Source organism: Anopheles stephensi, chromosome 2 (genome assembly GCF_013141755.1).
Source record: "Anopheles stephensi strain Indian chromosome 2, UCI_ANSTEP_V1.0, whole genome shotgun sequence".
NCBI classification, from domain to species: Eukaryota; Metazoa; Arthropoda; class Insecta; order Diptera; family Culicidae; genus Anopheles; species Anopheles stephensi.
This window is the reverse complement of record NC_050202.1, coordinates 9705001-9721383: the sequence shown is the minus strand read 5'-3', so window position 1 is coordinate 9721383 and position 16383 is coordinate 9705001. Positions and strand designations below refer to the sequence as shown.

The window sequence follows — 16383 nt, the reverse complement described above, 5'->3', positions numbered from 1 at the left end:
CCGCTGTCACAAGTTTGACAGTTGCCAAGCATTTCAGCAAGCGTTTCATGTGTTGGTGCGGGAAAATAAAGAGCAATCTAATTTTCTCGAAACTTTAGTGGAAAATATGGTCGGAAAAATGGGTTTCGGTTGAGCGAGATGACGATGGAAGTTAGGGCAAGTACAGAAGTGAAAGGATGTGTGAGTTCTAATTGCGAGAAGGAATAATGGCAGAAAATGGGATAAAATATTGGCAAACACCGGCTTAGCTGAATCATGAACGATTCTCGAAGGAAATCGGCGTTAGGTGAATCACCCTACTCGCCCTACCAGTTGTAACACCGGCTAAGTAAGGTCTCGGTTTTAGAATGAAGATCGCCTATCTGCTGGCTTTGGCAGATGTGGTTATCGACTTACTAATCGATGCCGACGAAAGATTCGTCCGAATTCAACCGCTACATCTTGTAAAACATGTAAACTTGTAAATTGATAAATTTGGAGACGAAAATCATGTTATCATTGAAATAAGGCTAAAATGATCAACGCTCCACACCGTATCGCGTTCGTAACACGGGTTCTGCAATTCTCTCTCCCCCTTTGCCCCTTTTGTTGGTAAGTTGTTTGTCAACAACAATCAGCTGTTCCGTTTTGTTTTCATCCAACGTCAAGCTGTGTAGCGTCTTTTGCCCCGTGACGTCATCACGCGGAATCGATTTTTCCAGCCCTGTACACACACACTCACCCACGCGCAATCACACACACACGCACGTAGACGGGGTGGCGCATAGCTGTCAAAAGTTTTCCAGCCCAGTTTTCCCGAATGCTGGTGTTACAAAGAGCTGTTTGAAAATTGCCAGTTTTCGCACCCACCCGCGGGTTGGTGAAAATGTCCTCTACCGTGTTTCATCGCCGGTGCGGCAAGCGGATTACGCTGACGAACGGGAACCGCACGGCGATGCGAAATGTGAGTGAATTCAACCACGGACTGGTGCTGAGTGCCGAACCCCTGCAGGACGATGTCCTGTTTGAGGTGCGAATCGACGAGAAGGTATGCAATGGATGGTGTGATTAGCCGTTTCGTGGTCAATCTGCTAACTAGAGGTTGCCTTTCCCGATAGATACAAGCCTGGAGTGGAAGCATTGAAATCGGCATCACGACGGTCAACCCCGAATCGACCGAATTGCCCCCGTGTGCAATGAAGCTGCGCAACACGACCTGGGTAATGTCCGGAATTTCCGTGCTGAACGACGGACTGCTGCTGGTCGAATCGTACGGGCTTGATTTGGAAAAGCTGGGCGAAGGTGATCGTGTCGGTGTGCAGCGAACTGCTCGCGGTGAGTTGGTGTTCTACGTAAACGGAGAACCGCAGGGTGTGGCCGCACGAGACATACCCCGGCAGGTGTACGCACTTGTCAATCTGTACGGCAAGTGTGTACAGGTGACGATAACGTCAGGGCAGCTGGCGGACCTGCCCGGAGAGTACGGTGCATGCACGTCCTCGGAAGACGTAAGCGCGTCACCACAAATCTCGCAAAATATCGATCTCCCAATGTCGGTGGAAATGTCCGTGAACGGTGCGACGGCAACTACCAACACGACCGTGGTCGCCGGAGCAGCCACTTCCTCCAGCTCGGCCATTACGTCCAGCACCGAGGGAACATCCGATCCGAGCGATAAGCTACGCTTCCACACACGCTGCGGATCGCTGGTGAAGCTGAGCTCCAACTGTCGGACGGCAGAGCGTCGGCGGCCGCTGGACGAGTTCAACAACGGCGTGGTAATGACACACCGGCCGCTGTGGGACAACGAACTGTTTGAGATCCGCATCGACCGACTAGTGGACAAGTGGTCCGGATCGATCGAGGTGGGCGTAACGACACACTGTCCTTCGGCGCTACAGTTCCCAGCGACAATGACCAACTTGCGCAGCGGAACGATCATGATGTCCGGGTGCGGGATACTGACGAACGGTAAGGGCACGCGCCGCGAGTACGGGGAGTTCAATCTGGACGAGCTGCGCGAAGGTGATCGTGTGGGTATGATGAGAAAAGCGAACGGAAATCTCCACTACTACATAAACGGCCGCGACCAGGGTGTCGCCGCGACGCGGGTAGCTCAAACGCTCTGGGGCGTGATAGATCTGTACGGGATGACGATCAAGGTGACGATCGTGGATCGGGATGAGCGCGAGCAGCGCAATCTCGTCACCAGGCGCAACCATCTGCTAAGCATGCCGGCACAGATACAGGAGCTTCCGCTGAGCAGCTTACCGCACACCGGCACCACAGCCAACGGTAGCCCCTCGGAAGCGGAATGTGTCGGTTCGGCGTCCACGCTGCTCGATCGCCTGCTGTTTCACCAGATGTGCGGTTCGCACGCGAGTGTCACGCACAGTGGCCGTACCGCGCTGCGCCCGAACGCCTCGGACGATTTCAACAATGGCGTTGTGCTAACGCGCCGGCCACTGCGCCCGAACGAACTGTTCCAGGTGCGGTTGGAGCGCGTCGTCACCAAGTGGGCCGGATCGATCGAGATGGGCGTTACGACGCACAGCCCGACCGAGCTAGATTTCCCCTTCACGATGACCAACGTCCGGACGGGCACGTGGATGATGACGGGGAACGGTGTGATGCACAACGGCATGACCGTGATCGAGCAGTACGGACAGAATCTGGACCGGTTGCAGGTGGGCGATCGGGTCGGTGTGGTGCGGAAGGACGACGGTACGCTTCACTTCTGGGTGAACGGCATCGATCAAGGTCCGGCGGCCACCAACGTTCCGGAGAAAGTGTACGGTGTGATCGATCTCTACGGGCAAGCAGCGCAGGCGAGCATCGTAGACACGTCGGAGTGCGGAACGCCCGATACAGGCAACTCGACCATCTCCAACACGACACTCTTCCCGTCGGCCGAACCGCGGATGCGCTTCAACACGTGCGTACACGGAAGGAATGCGCACATCATCAACGGTGGCCTGACCGCCTGCCGACCGAAAGCGCTGGCCGAGTTTAACGACGCGATCGTGTTTAGCAGCCGGCCGCTACGCCAGCGGGAACTGTTCGAGATCGTACTCGATACGGTGGTCGACCGGTGGAATGGCAGCATCGAAATCGGCGTGACGGCCATCCGGCCGGACGAGCTGTCCCTGCCGAGCACGGCGACCGATCTCGAGCACGAAACGATCATGGTTTCCGGCACGACGCTCCTGCTGAACGGGTGCACCATACGGAGCGATCTCCCTTTCGATCTGGACGCGCTCGGCCAGGGCTCGCGGGTCGGCGTGATGCGCAACGGCGACGCCATCCACTTTTCCGTCAACGGACTCGATCTTGGCGCGTTTTACGATTCGAAGGCACCGAACCTTTACGCCGTCGTTGATCTGTACGGGCAGTGCGCTCAGGTTAGCATTACGGCACCGACGCACGCAGCCGGAACCGGACCGGGAACCGGCGTTGGAGCGAGTGGGGATCTACGTGCCCCGTACGCAATCAGTGAGAACTCCCAAAGTCTGCAGGCAACGTCCGTCATCCAGCCAATGGCGCTGGTAGAATCGAAGCACCGTTGGTCCTGCATTTCCGCCAGCTCGGTAACGCTCGGCCACAACTGGACGTTGGCTTCGCGCGGTACCAACAGCGCTCTCTCGCACTGTCTCGTGTTCTCCGATCGGCCGCTCGTGCCGGGTGAAACGTTTGAGATTAAAATCACCGAAGTGAACCCACTGTACGCGGGCTGTCTCCGGGTGGGTGCGACCGATCTGAACCTTTGCGATGAGCATGTCCGCAAGAACATCCCGATCAGTATGCGCCGCATACCGGCGAACGTGTGGTACGTCAGCGGGAATGAGGTTCGCCACAATTCGACCCTACTGCAGCGATCCCTTGCATCGCTCGTCTGGTTGCGCGTTGGCGATCGTATCGGAATCGAGCTAACTGCCAGCAGAACGCTTCGCATCCTGCTCAACTCGGAAGACATGAACATCACGTTCACCAATCTGCCCGATTCGGCGGACGTTTTTGCGGTGGTCGAGCTGATTGGCTCAACGATGGCGGTGCAGGTAATCTCGTCCCAGGGCCCTAGCTCTCCCCTACGGCCGTGCAGTCTGCGGCTGCAGGACTCGCTGGAGCTAGGGCTTGATCCGCTCAACAAGCAGGACTCGATGCTGGAATCGATCGATTCCGACAGTCTGGCGATGGAGTTTTCCGAGCTGTATCTGGGCAAAAACGTGACACTGTTCGAGGACCGCAAATCGGCCGCCCGGACGCAATCGTACCATCAAGCGATCGTTTGCCTTTCCCGGCCACTCTGCAAGGGACACAGCGTTAGCGTGCGCGTTAATGCGATCAACACGCAGTGGAAGGGTACGATTGCGGTGGGAGCGCTCGGTGCGGCCCCGGGCGCTTCGCCCGCCCAGTTTCCCTTTCCAACCTCGGCCATCCTGTTCCGCCGGCCGTGCTGGATAGTGACGCATGATTATGTGAACATCAACGGCACGAAAACGCAGTCCCGGTACGGTGAGCTGCTGGATTCGATTCAACCAGGCACAATCATTACGCTCACGCTAACGCACGCCGGCAGTTTGCTAATCACCTGCGGACAAACGCAGCTAGAGGAGCTGGCCACAGGGCTACCGCACCACGTGTATCCCGTGTTCGATCTGTACGGTAAGTGTGAGCGGGTGACGATCTACAACGGTGATCCAAAGAACGGTAGCCCGATCGCGGAGGAGCTGGCCGTCCTGCCGAATGAACCACAGCGAATGGGTGGCACAGTCATCGGTGGTGGTGGTCCGGGAGAGTCTGGCGGGGCCGGACCGGGCGCGCTGGTTGCCGGTACCGTGCTGGACCACAACGGTGAGAATGTGCCGCAGTGTGAGAAGGCAGATCTGGAAGTGCACGAGAAGGAAACGGATCAAACGGTAGCAGCTTACCAGCCGGTGGCGACTACATCCAGCTCGTCCAATGCAATGTAAGCAGAAGCGTTAAATATAGTGTTGGGTCATTTAACTCTATGTAAAGATGCGAGGGCAATTGCTCACTGACATGTGAGAGGTGAGGCCTCCAGGTAGCTCCGCACTCACTGAGGGCGAAGAGGTCGAAGAGTGCAGCGCTCTCAGAGGACGTGGACTCCCGGTAGCTCTCGCGCTCACTACCCAACGCTAAGTACCTAGTAGTGCATGTCCTGACGTTACTCCAAATTTGAATGTTTGAATGTTGAAAACTGTCTTTACTACCTTTCAGGAGCCGTTCCGTGATGGACTGTGTGTCGGAGAATTTGCTGATGAATATTTCGATTAAGATACGCACCGCTAACGAAGCTCGCAATCAGGAACTGTCGAACTCTTGGTGAGTTTAATGTCTGATCAAGCAAACGTTAAGGATCTCTAAAGCTAATGTTGAATTCTGTACATAGCTGCCTCCGCGACTCACTTCAGCTGCAGCACTCGACCAATCTCAACATTCAGCGCAGCCAGAGCACACATCGGTTCGGTGCGAACGCGATGCAGGGCAGCTTCGACAGCAACCGTGGCGGTGGTGATCAATCGCAATCGATGAGCTCGGGTAACTACGACGAAGGGTTCGAGGACTATCAGCATCGACCGGCCGTTTCATCAACGGCGGCAACCGCTGGCGAATCTTCCAGCGTTACCACCAGCACTTCCACCGGAGCAGCAGGCTCGAATACCGTCGACCGTGCAGTGGGTGGTGGTGGTGGTGGTGGGGAGGAAAACACCGACACCAATTATCTGGACGAGGTGGTCGTGTCGAGCATAGATTTCACCGGCGTAGATGGTCCTAACGGTGATACGGAATGCGATACGAATCTGGCGGATGTTAACCAACAGGTTACGGCGGACGAATCGCTTGACGACGAGGATGATGCCGATGATGATGATGATGAGGATCGCGATCGGAATACGCGGCGAACGAAACTTGGACTGCAGCTGCAGACTGTTGGAGGAACTCCCGTCAGTATGGCGTTGGCGTCCTCTTCATCGCGACCGTTTGCAGCTGTTCAGCGGCTAGCTCCGGAAGGTGCTGAAAATGAGGAAACGAATGGCGGGCAACCGCGACCCGCGAAACCACCCATCCCGGCAGCGTACAGTAGTTCCACGGCGTATCCACCGCCACCGGTGGTAGAAAACCGTGACTGCGATTATCTGAAGCTGGTGATGAGCTTCAAGCGTACGCTTATGCTGCCGGATGCGTTCTTCGTTGATGAGCCGTGCGCCTGCTACTGCACATCCTGTCAGCTTCCGCTGGCCAATGCCGGTTCGTCCAACCGCCTTAAGAACTGGGTCCGGTTCCCGTTGAATCAGCTCATGGTACAGGGTGGCTGTGTGGTTGTGAACACAGGGGACGATTTCGTCTGGACCACGGCGTACTACAATACGCGCGTCGATAAGATACGGTCCGTGCTGGATCACGGTCAACCGTTGCCGATTGGTGAGTGTGTGCCGTCAGCCGGCCAGCGATATTCCATCGATCACAATCTTTCTTCCGTTTTAGAAAGTGGTCAGCTACATCCGGACGCCGCAACATCGGCGCTGAACGATAACTTCATCCCCGGTACGCACATACTGTTGCGTTCGGTTCCGGATGCTTCCGAACCGGTCCACACCGCGCCAGCAGCTTCAAGTTCCGCCAGCACTACCCGGGGCCGACCGTTTCCGCTCCGCTACATGGTAAATGGGCAATTTTTCCACATTAAAACAGCGTTCGAGGTGCGCGTCCGTACGCAAGCGATTTCCGCCGTTGATCGGGACGGCTGTGACCCGGCACAGCAAAGGCCCACAGTGATGCAGACCGATAGCTCCACCAATACACCGCTGGCCGGTGGAAGCTCCACGTCGGTAGCATCGACGGCGCTCGCTTCGAGCGGGGCTAACGACAGCAACAATGCAAATGATTTCACATTCCGGTCGTGGACGACCAAGGAGGTAGATGCCTGTGTCCTGACGGCGCTGCTAATCCATTTGATGCCGAACTAGGCAGGATCACCGGCAACATTTCACCAATCTATGTCAAATGCAGCTTTATACAGTAAGATTTCATGGTCGCTTCCTTCCGGGCAGGAACTGCGGGGTTTTGAAGTACTTGGAGCTGTGTAGCTCATCCGAAATCATGGTTATTCGTAGTATGGGCTAGGTAGAGGAGACCGAGTAGTAGCTGATAACATAATTTATTACTCCATATACAAGCAGAGAGAAAGAGAGAGAGAGAGAGAGAGAGAGAGAGAGAGAGAGAGAGATAAAGAGAAAGAGTCACTATCAGAGCGGATTCCGAGCTCGGGAAAATTCAGTACAAATGACTGAAGCTTCCGCATGCGATAATCCCTATTCCTACCATCTCTTATTAGATTTCTGACAGAGTTATATGATCTTCATTTGGAAGGAGGATGCTCAGAACAGGGTTTTGCCGATTATGTCATGAGAATGATACCGAACGACTTAGTGCGTAAAGTCCAAGGCGGCCGTGCTCAGCTCAGCAAGTCTGAGATGGAGTGATCCAGAGCATTTTGAAGGTCTCCTTAGAAGGCTGAAGCGCCCGATTGCTTTCGAACGAATCAAATAGCTTATTGAAGAATAAAATACGTCTGAAATTTGATCACTTGATCACTTGAGTCAGTTATCAGTTCACTTTATTCACGATTAGCGTATAATAAATAGTTAACATAGGGACACGTTCGAAGTACAGACACAAGATTCGTCCGATTCCTGCACGCACGCGGATCGAAGTGTGTGTGTGGCGTACTCACAAAAAAACAAAGCCGACCGTATGTTTAATTCGCACCAGTTGAGGATAAGTAGGAATGATGGGCTCACGAAAAAGAAAGTGGGATGATTGGAACAAATCAAATGTAAACGAATCTATCAGTTACAGGTTTTACAGACTATGTGTGTATATCGCAGCATTAAAAAAAAAATGGTCGTCTGTGCCGCTTTCCCCAGCACAGGCGGGGTTCTGGTCCGGGGAAAGTGAATCACCAGCACGGCCCATCCATCGTCTTACATCGCGTCGAAATGGAACCGATGTGCCTCGAGCGACCGCTGTATCCGATCTTCGCGCTTTTCCTTCGCGTACAGGATAAGAATCAGCAGCAGTATCACGAGACAGATCACTCCCAGCGCGATCACGCTCATCACGATCAGCTTGCTGGGCGTGACGAACAGCTGCGCCTTCCAGCGTTCCGGCTCGTCGATCGGGTTCGGCACCACGATCATCTGCGAGTTCGGTATGAGCTGCGTCCAGGTGCGCGAATGATTCCACAGCCCAACCGTGAGCGAGTCGACAAAGTTCGGCGTCCGGCCCAAGCCGAACGTCGTGAAGGGCAGGTGCAGCGATAGGTAGGCCGACTGGGGCAGCTGGGCCGATGCACCGTGCTGCGGTTCACCGTCCTGCGTCGTGGTGTTGTACTCGATGCGGGGCCCGGGTAGATTCGTACCGAACGTACGCTTCTTACGCCCCAGCGGTGTCAAAATCTTCGGCCCGCTGCTATTGCTTAACCCGGTCAGCACGATCACCTTCACAAAGTTGGCGTCGTAGTCGAGCGAATTGCGGAACGCGACCGGGCGCGTCCCATTGCCGTACCGCTCGACGAAGATCGCATCCAGTATGCCGTCGTTGTAGAAATCGAAGAACGATCCCATCATCGTACCGTTCGAGAAGGGTGCGAGCGCTTTCCAGCGAACGACGAACGTGCGCGTCATATGGTTGCAGGCACTCTTCTCGCACGGCACATTCTCCAGCAGGAACGTTTGCATCTGATCGCCGGACTTGGTGAGCGTTGCCAGCAGGTCCGGGTAGCCGTCGAGATTGAAGTCTCCGCCGCGCAGCGTGATGCTTTGCGTGGCCCAATTCGATCGGTCCGGCACCACAAAATGCCACGCGTCATTGTGATCGTCCTTGAAATCGATCTGCAGATCGTGCAGGTGGTTCCCGTGATGGACGAAGATGCTCGAATTGACACACTTGGCGTCGAAGCACATCGGGAACACCGGCAGCAGGCTGCCGTCCAGCTCGACGTCCAGAAAGATGGCTCGTCCCACGTGCTTGTCATAGTTTCCCTCCGGGAATCGTATCTTGTGGCTAAAGTGGAACTTGGACTGGCTGCTAACACCCAGCCAAACCTCGAACCCGTCCGTGGTGGTAAGAAACAGATCGGCCGTAAAGTCTTTGTTCAGATCGAGCACGGCATGCGAATGCGGCACGGACAGCTCCGAGCCGTGCGTGCCCTCCATCCGCACCGTAAACTGGCCCCGCTGTCCTCGGTCGTCCGGCTTCTTGAAGATCCAAAACGTTCGCTTCCGTTCCAGATCCATGCCGAACAGATCGATGATGAAATCGTTATCGTAGTCCAACGCCAACGGTTGTCCGATCATCTCGATCAGTGGCTTCGCGTCCTCCGCCGTACAGTTCATCTCCTCCGCCGCACCCCAGTTGATGTACACGTGCGTGCGAGCATCGTCCTCGTTTCGACCGTCCGGCTGCACCGTAAACATCACGTCCATGTACGCATCGCCATCGAAATCGCCCGGCACGATGCTGGTGATCCTGTGTCGCTTGTACTCACATTTCGGGCCCTCCTTTAGCAACGGTTTATCGTCGCTGCCGAGCAGTATCTGCAGCGTGTGGAAGTTGTTCCGCAGCACGAACACATCGGTCAGCTCGTCCGAGTTGAAATCACCGTACGCGGCCGGAATCGCATCGGTAAGCTTGTCGAACACGGTGCTCGTGATGTCGATGATGTCACCGGCCCGTACCGCGGTGTGCCGCTGGTCGATCAATAGCGGTAGCAGGCAAACCGTCAACGCCAGCTGCAGCGTCGTCGTCTGTAGGAAGTGAAATTTCATGCTGACTGCACTGGAAAAGACGAGGCAAATGTTGGAACGGGGTTGTTATGTCGAGCTGCTTTCCACACTGCGTTACGTCTACGGAGTAATAGTTACGGTTTAACACGTTCACATGGCCCGGTAGCCTAGCTTAGACGCCTATCAGCGTGAGTTCGGCTTCCTTTCGGTTAATTCAATCCGTCTTTTTTCGTGCACCAAGCTCCAGGAGGCAAGAGATAGTAGCCTCTGATTGTTTATATGATTCACTATTGCGTTTTTTGTGTGTGTTCTTTCTTTATCAGCTGTGAGGTTTATACAGGTGGCATTCTGACAACCAAGATGCGTAGAGTATGCTTTGCGTGGAAAAAGATTGGAAAATAATTTACTTAGGAGTGAAACTTCTGCTAATCTAGTGCGGAAAGGGAATAAAAAATTACTTTTTACTCATAATTCGTTTTGGGAAGGAAAAAATTGCGAAAAAACGTATTAGAAGGAGCGAGAAAATGTTAATTGGACCATTCAAAGCGCTGCTGTCAAATTCAAAATGTGACAACTTGCACACATTTATACGTTAATGAAAACAATCGTGATCGTTGTAGCATTATTGTAGTTTTATTAAGTTAATTGACTACATGAGCTGCACTGGAATGTGATTTGATTTAAAAAGAGCGCCCTGGAAAGTATGACGTGATATTACACTAAATATGCGATGTATTCCAATGTTTCTGGCAATTTTGTTTGAGAACATTGAACAATTTTTATTAAACACTTCCTTACATAGCACGACAGCAGCTGTTTGGTGTGTGTTTATCTGTTAATCCGCACTCTTTGCGCTTGTTTTCCTGCACAATCCAGTACAGCTCTCGTTCGTGTGGTAGCTCTTCTTGTTTGTACAGCAGGAACTAATTCATGCAATTGTTTTCCATCGACCGTACTCAGTCGGGCCACCAACACATAAGGCCCTTTCCTTTTCCTATCGTTTTCCATTGCTTAGAGAGCAGGGACAAATAGAATATTCCATTATTGTCCCATCAATCCCCCCCTGTAAACAGTGCGCTACGGGTTGAGTTTGTGTTTCTGCGTGCTGCTTGCAGCACCGTCACCACCACTACAGAGACAGAAATGTCAAACGTCAAACAGTAGAACGCATAGCAGGCGCAGGCGAAACACAAGAAAAGTGGTCCGCGTGAAAACATCCCCAAAAGTTTGGGATTTCGTAAGTTTAGCGGTGGAAAGCGGGAGGAAAAGCTACATAAGTACGGGTAAGAATAGTGTGTTAAGTTGCACTTCCTTCGCATGGCACTCGGATATCAGCACGGGCGGCACATGTACGATCCGGCTTGTTGTGTGCGCTTCTTCCGTGCTAGAAACAGTGCTGCATCGAAACGGAACCGTTCGCTGGTTACACCGTCCCCTGACAACGGCGAAATCAACATTGATTTTTCACACACAACATTCAGGCGGAATAGAAAAGGTGAAAAGGCTGCTAAAGAAAGGTGTTGGTAGGATAAATAGCCCTAGTCATCTAGTGTTCTTTTGTCGTGTGCTGAAAACACGACCAATTAAGTCGTCCCACGGTGTGGTACAAGATGGAAGGGTCGATAAGGCACGTCGCCACCAAGCACCGTCCCTCTGCGTTCCCTTCGCCTTCGCTTTCAGTGCATTCGGTGCATTCGGCTGCGTGCGACTCCCTCCGTACTGCGTAGTAGTTCGCCAGAATGGATGCCAGCAAACACGCACTCGAAGCCTGGAGCGTTCGTTGACCGTTCAAGATGCAATTTTACCTCCATCGGTCGTTCATAGGTATTTTGCGCTCGTGAATCAGAGAACTTTGCTGCCACCGGGTTAGATTGAACCATTCTTCGATACCTTTCCCTTCCAACGAGCATTTCTCTCTCGCTTGACTGGGGCGGTGTTTGTCTTCTGCTGCTGCTGGTTGTTCCGTCAAATAAACCGGGTTTCATCAGCTGATGACAAGCCTGGTGTGCTGCTCGGTGTGTCTATCTCTCGCGCACCCGTCGCACGAAAGATTGCTTCTGGAAAATTCTTTCAAGCATTCAACCGAACGTCAGCCGGACGGGCGTAGCGCTAAATGGCTAATTTCAAGCGGGAAAATATTAAAATTAATTTCCCAAAATTAAAGTGTCAACATTTCTCTGCAAAAGTTGGCAAAAAGTAAGCTAAAGCTAAAGCGAGCCGTTAAGAAGGTGCAATGGTCCCCGATTGCTTGGTTAGTTGGTCCGGAAAATCGTATTGAACTGACATTAGGAGACCGCACTGTTTACATTCCTTCTCCCAGCGAGATGGGAAGCTGCGTATGTGTGTGTGTGTGTTGTGCAGCGTAAAACCGAAGGTGCACAATAGCAGGGAAAAGTGGCACTGGTCGAGCCGTTTTTCGTTCGCGTTCCCGTGCGGGAGAGCCACAATTTTCCGTCCTTGACCGACTTCTCGTGCGTGTGTGTGGTAGTTGGAAATCATATCCGCAATATTGCAGCAGCAAGTGCCCGAAGAAGCCACATCGCTGTTCCGTCGTCGTCGTCGTCGTATGGTGGAAGCTGCCGCCACCACCACCTTGTCGCCAGCCAAAATGTTCTAGAAGGATTTCTTCTTCACGCCGCGCGAGAGATATACGGCGTGTGCGATTGGTTGGTGTGGAAGCGTTCGAAGAGAAGCGACCGTTGTCGTACATTAAAACCAAATAGTAAATGTGAATCTTTTTAGTAAAATCGTTAAATTAGTAGTATAACGTGTAGGGTTTACCGTACAGTGAGAGATAGAGCGAGAGTCACAGAGCGGTTCTGTTGTTTGTCGGTGACCCTGTGCTGGCAGGGCACCGGAGAGTGAGCAATGGGCGAGGAATGTTCCAGGGGTAGATGTGCCGCCAAACGGTCCCGTTTCGATCAGCAGTTCGATGCCGAGTTCGGCCCGTCGGAAGTGACCACCACGTCAAGGTAAATATGTGTATTTCCTGCTAAACTGCGTGTCCTGTTTCTCTTTCTTTCTACGGTGTCTTCCGGATGGTATTGTGGTTCGCACATCCAACAGCAGAAGCAAGTGGACAATTTCAGTGCTGACGACAAAAAATTATCAATCACGTACACATTGACCGAATGAAACTCTGTGTGTGAGCAAAAACAAAAAGAGTGATCAAAGCAATCGCAACAACGTGTTGGAAACAACACACCGGAACAAAGCTTTGCAGAGCGAAGAACGATCGTCAATGATAACGACACCTGCGTTTGGTGCAGCATCATCATCTTCATCCGCATCGTCCACCAACAATCAATCGGGATCCGGTGGCGCCGAAAGCATGGAGGTGGACATACAGCTTGCAGCGGGTGTAATGGATGGTGGTGCCGGTACAAGCACCGAGTGGCCCGGGTCGCCCCGTGTCGATGAGGCCAGCAACACCTGGTTAAGCAGACCGGCGATGGAAAGGTCTCTTTGCCCCATTCCTTTTCATCCCACAAAAATCGTACAATCGTTCAATACGCGTCACATTTAGACGATTCCCGGTTGCAGTCAGGAACATCTATATTGGTGTCCTCTTCTGTAACTTGTGTCTTGTTATTAATAAATACGATTTAAGTTAATTTTTCTCCCTTCCACATCCTCCCACAGGTTCATCGATGTGCTTGACCAGCTGGACATGAAGGTTGAATTGCTACGCAAGGATGCCATGCTGTTGCGCGACAAGAAGGACTTCCTGGCCATGTCGGTGGATCTCCTACGGAACAATGAGTACCTGACCGGGCTAAACGAAAGTAAGTATATCCGATCGTTTGTGATTAGGTTTTTCTAGTTTAAGCATACAGCTGATAAGCAGCTCAAATTATCACCCTAATTGTGGCAGGTCCAACGGCCCAGTTAGGCGTTGGTGCAACGCTCAACCAAAAAACCCTTCTAGAACGTTGGAGTACGTTCGAGAACATTCCGTAAGCGAGCGCCGGGAACGAGATTGTTTACATGTGCGTCGACGCGCGTCGTCGAATGTTTGCTTTGCTTCTGGTTTCGTATGCCTTACGCCTTACGAGCTTATCTGCGCTGCTTGCTCTTATTGTTGGTGGTGGCGATGGTCTTCTTCAGCTTCAGCTGATACACGCAGAAAGCCTGTTATGATTATCGAAAAGCCTCCCCCCCCCCCACCCAACATTGTGGGATGGCGCTTCAATGTTTTTGCGCGCGCGTGTGGTTGTGTGCGAAAGACGACGCATGCTCGTCTAATGTTGGGATAGGTCAGGGTTACGAAGTTTCTATGTTTCATCTTTCATTCCGAGATAATTCGGCAGACGGGCCGTAAAATAGCAACTGTCCTGTGTCCAAACAGAAACATGGTCAGGGCTTTAAATAATTATTTGCTGTGATTTTTTTGGCTGAAATTTAGACGTCCTAAATATCTTATTAATCGGTAGACGTCCAACTTACGGTGTGAGTCACGGCATTGGAACAAAAGATGCAATTTTGTGTTCAAAAGTGAACCATCTAAGAAAAAAGAGAGAGAATGCGTGGTTTGCCAGCAGTTTTTTGGTGGTGCGTTCGCTTTGCTTTCGGAACAAGGGCGATTCCCAAAATAAAGTAACCCCACGCAAGTATGTAAAGTAAAACGTAAAACGAGAATAAGTAGAAGCTTTGTTCAGTTTTAGATGTAATCCCGGTTGTGTAACCGGTTTCTTTGCGGCCTACACCGAAACTCGCCTTAAAAGGTGAGCCTCTTTCGAAGAGATTTTTCGGCCATTTTATTAGCGCATTTTGGTGTGGGTTGAAGTTTGCGCCTTTTTCACGTGGACATAGGAGCATTTAGACACTACAAACCAGCATCAGTTTTGTAACAGACGCTTATTAATGTATTTCTTTTCCGCTGCTTCCGTTTTTCCCGCAGACGAGCGCGATGAGATCAAGTGCTACGTGCAGCGGATTAGCAACCGGCTCGGTACGGTCGAGCTGAACGTGTGTACGGTGCGCGACCAGGCGCAGGAAGACTCGCTGCACCACGTGAACAGCTTGATCGATCTGATCATCGCCGGCGAGGATCCGGTGATGTCGCGCCAAAAGTGCCAACAGTATCTGAACGCGTGCAGCACCACCGATACGAGCGTGTACGCCGACTTCGATCCGAGCACGATCAGCACGGACAAGAAGTTTGAGAGCGTGCTGCTCGGCTGCACGCTGGACGATCAGAAAACGATCAAGAAGCGGCTGCAGGCGCTGCTCGTCTACCTTACCCAGCAAACGATTGTCCACTGAAGGAAAGGGACGGGCGGAAAGAGTGCGGGGCACGAATACGGAATGGCGCGCATATGGATGTGTGGTAGTAATTGCACCCATATGTTTACACCGGGCAAGCAAACAAAAAGGGGATGGGAGGGGGAGAACAAAACAAGGGGAAGTAGTGGGTAATGGCGCGAGAAATGCTTCCGGCTGGAAGGAGGGGGTTGATGCCACCCAAAATCGGACGCACGGTTCTGTGGGAGTGTTTCCGGCTTTGGGATGACCGATGCTCCACTAATTCAAGTATCTATATACACACGCACACACACACACACACACACAAAGAAACATGTAAAGAGGAAGCTTATTAAATTGCTGCACAAACAAAGGTTTAAACTCGCGATGAGCCAGGGCGTCATCTTGGTCCGCTCCGGGGGTTTCGGTTAGCGGTCATTGCACCGCCTGTGGTATGGTTTCCTGCCATGCGACACAAACATGGGTGTGGTGAAGCAACCGAAATCTGCCGCCAACTACTGCCCTCTTCCCTTCTCGACGAGAGAGAGAGAGAGAGAGAGAGAGAGAGAGAGAGAGAGAGAGAGAGAGAGAGAGAGATTGTTTGAGTGTGCTTTGCCTCCTCCTATATCCTATATCTTACTTGTATTTCCACTATGTTAATTGAAATTTTCTTAAGCAAAAAAACAAAATCGGTGTAGCGAGAGCTATTATAAGGCATTTGGTGTTTGAGTTTAAATTTTCCTTTTTTTTCCTATGAATATCCTTATCACTATTACTGCGTTCGTGCTCCCAAAGCTTCCAGAAACGTAGATCTTCTTTATCATTTTCCTCAGTTACTAGCAGCCTTTGCATAGAAAAGGAAGGCGATCAACGTTAAACAGTGTTGGCCAGTAGCGATTGCCTAGGGCGGTAGAGTATAGACTGACTGAATGGGCAAGTTTGCTTTGCACAATGGCACACACGCTACTTAAATCCGGAACCGGAAGCATGCTCACCACCATAGCGGTTTCTTGGAGTAACTTTTGTTTTAATTAGTCGCGTGGAAAATGCATCCACAGGGCCACTAAACTTATCACTGCCCCTTCCCTGATTGGTGTTGTGATGGGCCACACTAAACATGACTCAAGGACGGAATTCAAACGCTTTTACACCCGGACAGGGGAAAGTAAGGTTCCACAGTTTTGGCAGCTTATTGCTGCGTGCGAGGAGCAGGAGGGATTAACCTATTTTATTCGGATGCATGTGTGCGTGTGTGCCGGAGAAGAGATCGAAACGAATAGCAGCGAACAGGAGGAGTCGTCGTCGGTGAGCAAAATAAACTCGATGAATATTACGAAATGTAGCACTTTTC

General features: G+C 52.1%; 3 protein-coding genes across 8 annotated transcripts; 2 read left to right on the top strand and 1 right to left on the bottom strand.

Moving 5' to 3' along the window:
- The first annotated feature begins 40 nt into the window (after window positions 1-40).
- Window positions 41-7592, top strand: LOC118503830 (neuralized-like protein 4). Of its 2 annotated transcripts, none has more exons than XM_036037537.1 (6): window positions 41-286; window positions 347-1027; window positions 1098-4945; window positions 5218-5322; window positions 5390-6423; window positions 6487-7592. In XM_036037537.1, exons 2-6 carry the CDS (start codon window positions 866-868, stop codon window positions 6966-6968), a joined length of 5631 nt encoding a protein of 1876 aa, XP_035893430.1. In that variant the 5' UTR covers window positions 41-286; window positions 347-865; the 3' UTR covers window positions 6969-7592. The 2 variants fall into 2 exon arrangements, with proteins under 2 accessions (XP_035893430.1, XP_035893429.1); XM_036037536.1 differs by having other exon boundaries at window positions 41-591; window positions 657-1027.
- On the bottom strand, window positions 7580-10119 carry LOC118503832 (T-cell immunomodulatory protein). Of its 2 annotated transcripts, none has more exons than XM_036037538.1 (2): window positions 9927-10119; window positions 7580-9840 (listed from the first exon to the last, which is right to left on the bottom strand). In XM_036037538.1, exon 2 carries the CDS (start codon window positions 9828-9830, stop codon window positions 7986-7988), a length of 1845 nt encoding a protein of 614 aa, XP_035893431.1. In that variant the 5' UTR covers window positions 9831-9840; window positions 9927-10119; the 3' UTR covers window positions 7580-7985. The 2 variants fall into 2 exon arrangements, with proteins under 2 accessions (XP_035893431.1, XP_035893432.1); XM_036037539.1 differs by having other exon boundaries at window positions 7580-9835; window positions 9927-10113.
- A 522-nt stretch (window positions 10120-10641) lies between these two features.
- LOC118503828 (BAG family molecular chaperone regulator 2) lies at window positions 10642-16374 on the top strand. 4 transcript variants are annotated; one of them, XM_036037531.1, is made up of 4 exons: window positions 10642-11071; window positions 12855-13247; window positions 13431-13573; window positions 14689-16374. In XM_036037531.1, the coding sequence occupies exons 2-4, from the start codon at window positions 13030-13032 to the stop codon at window positions 15051-15053; spliced, it is 726 nt and encodes a 241-aa protein (XP_035893424.1). In that variant the 5' UTR covers window positions 10642-11071; window positions 12855-13029; the 3' UTR covers window positions 15054-16374. The 4 variants fall into 4 exon arrangements, with proteins under 4 accessions (XP_035893424.1, XP_035893426.1, XP_035893425.1 ...); XM_036037533.1 differs by having other exon boundaries at window positions 10643-11065; XM_036037532.1 differs by having other exon boundaries at window positions 10643-11071; window positions 12858-13247.
- The last annotated feature ends 9 nt before the right edge of the window (window positions 16375-16383 follow it).

Excerpts from the sequence above, each read along its gene's own strand:
- LOC118503828 (XM_036037531.1), top strand. The coding sequence starts at position 13,030 with ATGATAACGACACCTGCGTTTGGTGCAGCATCATCATCTTCATCCGCA. Across the intron at positions 13,248-13,430 it reads AGCAGACCGGCGATGGAAAG|GTTCATCGATGTGCTTGACC; the intron begins GTCTCTTTGCCC and ends ATCCTCCCACAG. Across the intron at positions 13,574-14,688 it reads CCTGACCGGGCTAAACGAAA|ACGAGCGCGATGAGATCAAG; the intron begins GTAAGTATATCC and ends TTTTTCCCGCAG.
- LOC118503830 (XM_036037537.1), top strand. The coding sequence starts at position 866 with ATGTCCTCTACCGTGTTTCATCGCCGGTGCGGCAAGCGGATTACGCTG. Across the intron at positions 1,028-1,097 it reads AGGTGCGAATCGACGAGAAG|ATACAAGCCTGGAGTGGAAG; the intron begins GTATGCAATGGA and ends CTTTCCCGATAG. Across the intron at positions 5,323-5,389 it reads CAGGAACTGTCGAACTCTTG|CTGCCTCCGCGACTCACTTC; the intron begins GTGAGTTTAATG and ends TTCTGTACATAG.
- LOC118503832 (XM_036037538.1), bottom strand. The coding sequence starts at position 9,830 with ATGAAATTTCACTTCCTACAGACGACGACGCTGCAGCTGGCGTTGACG.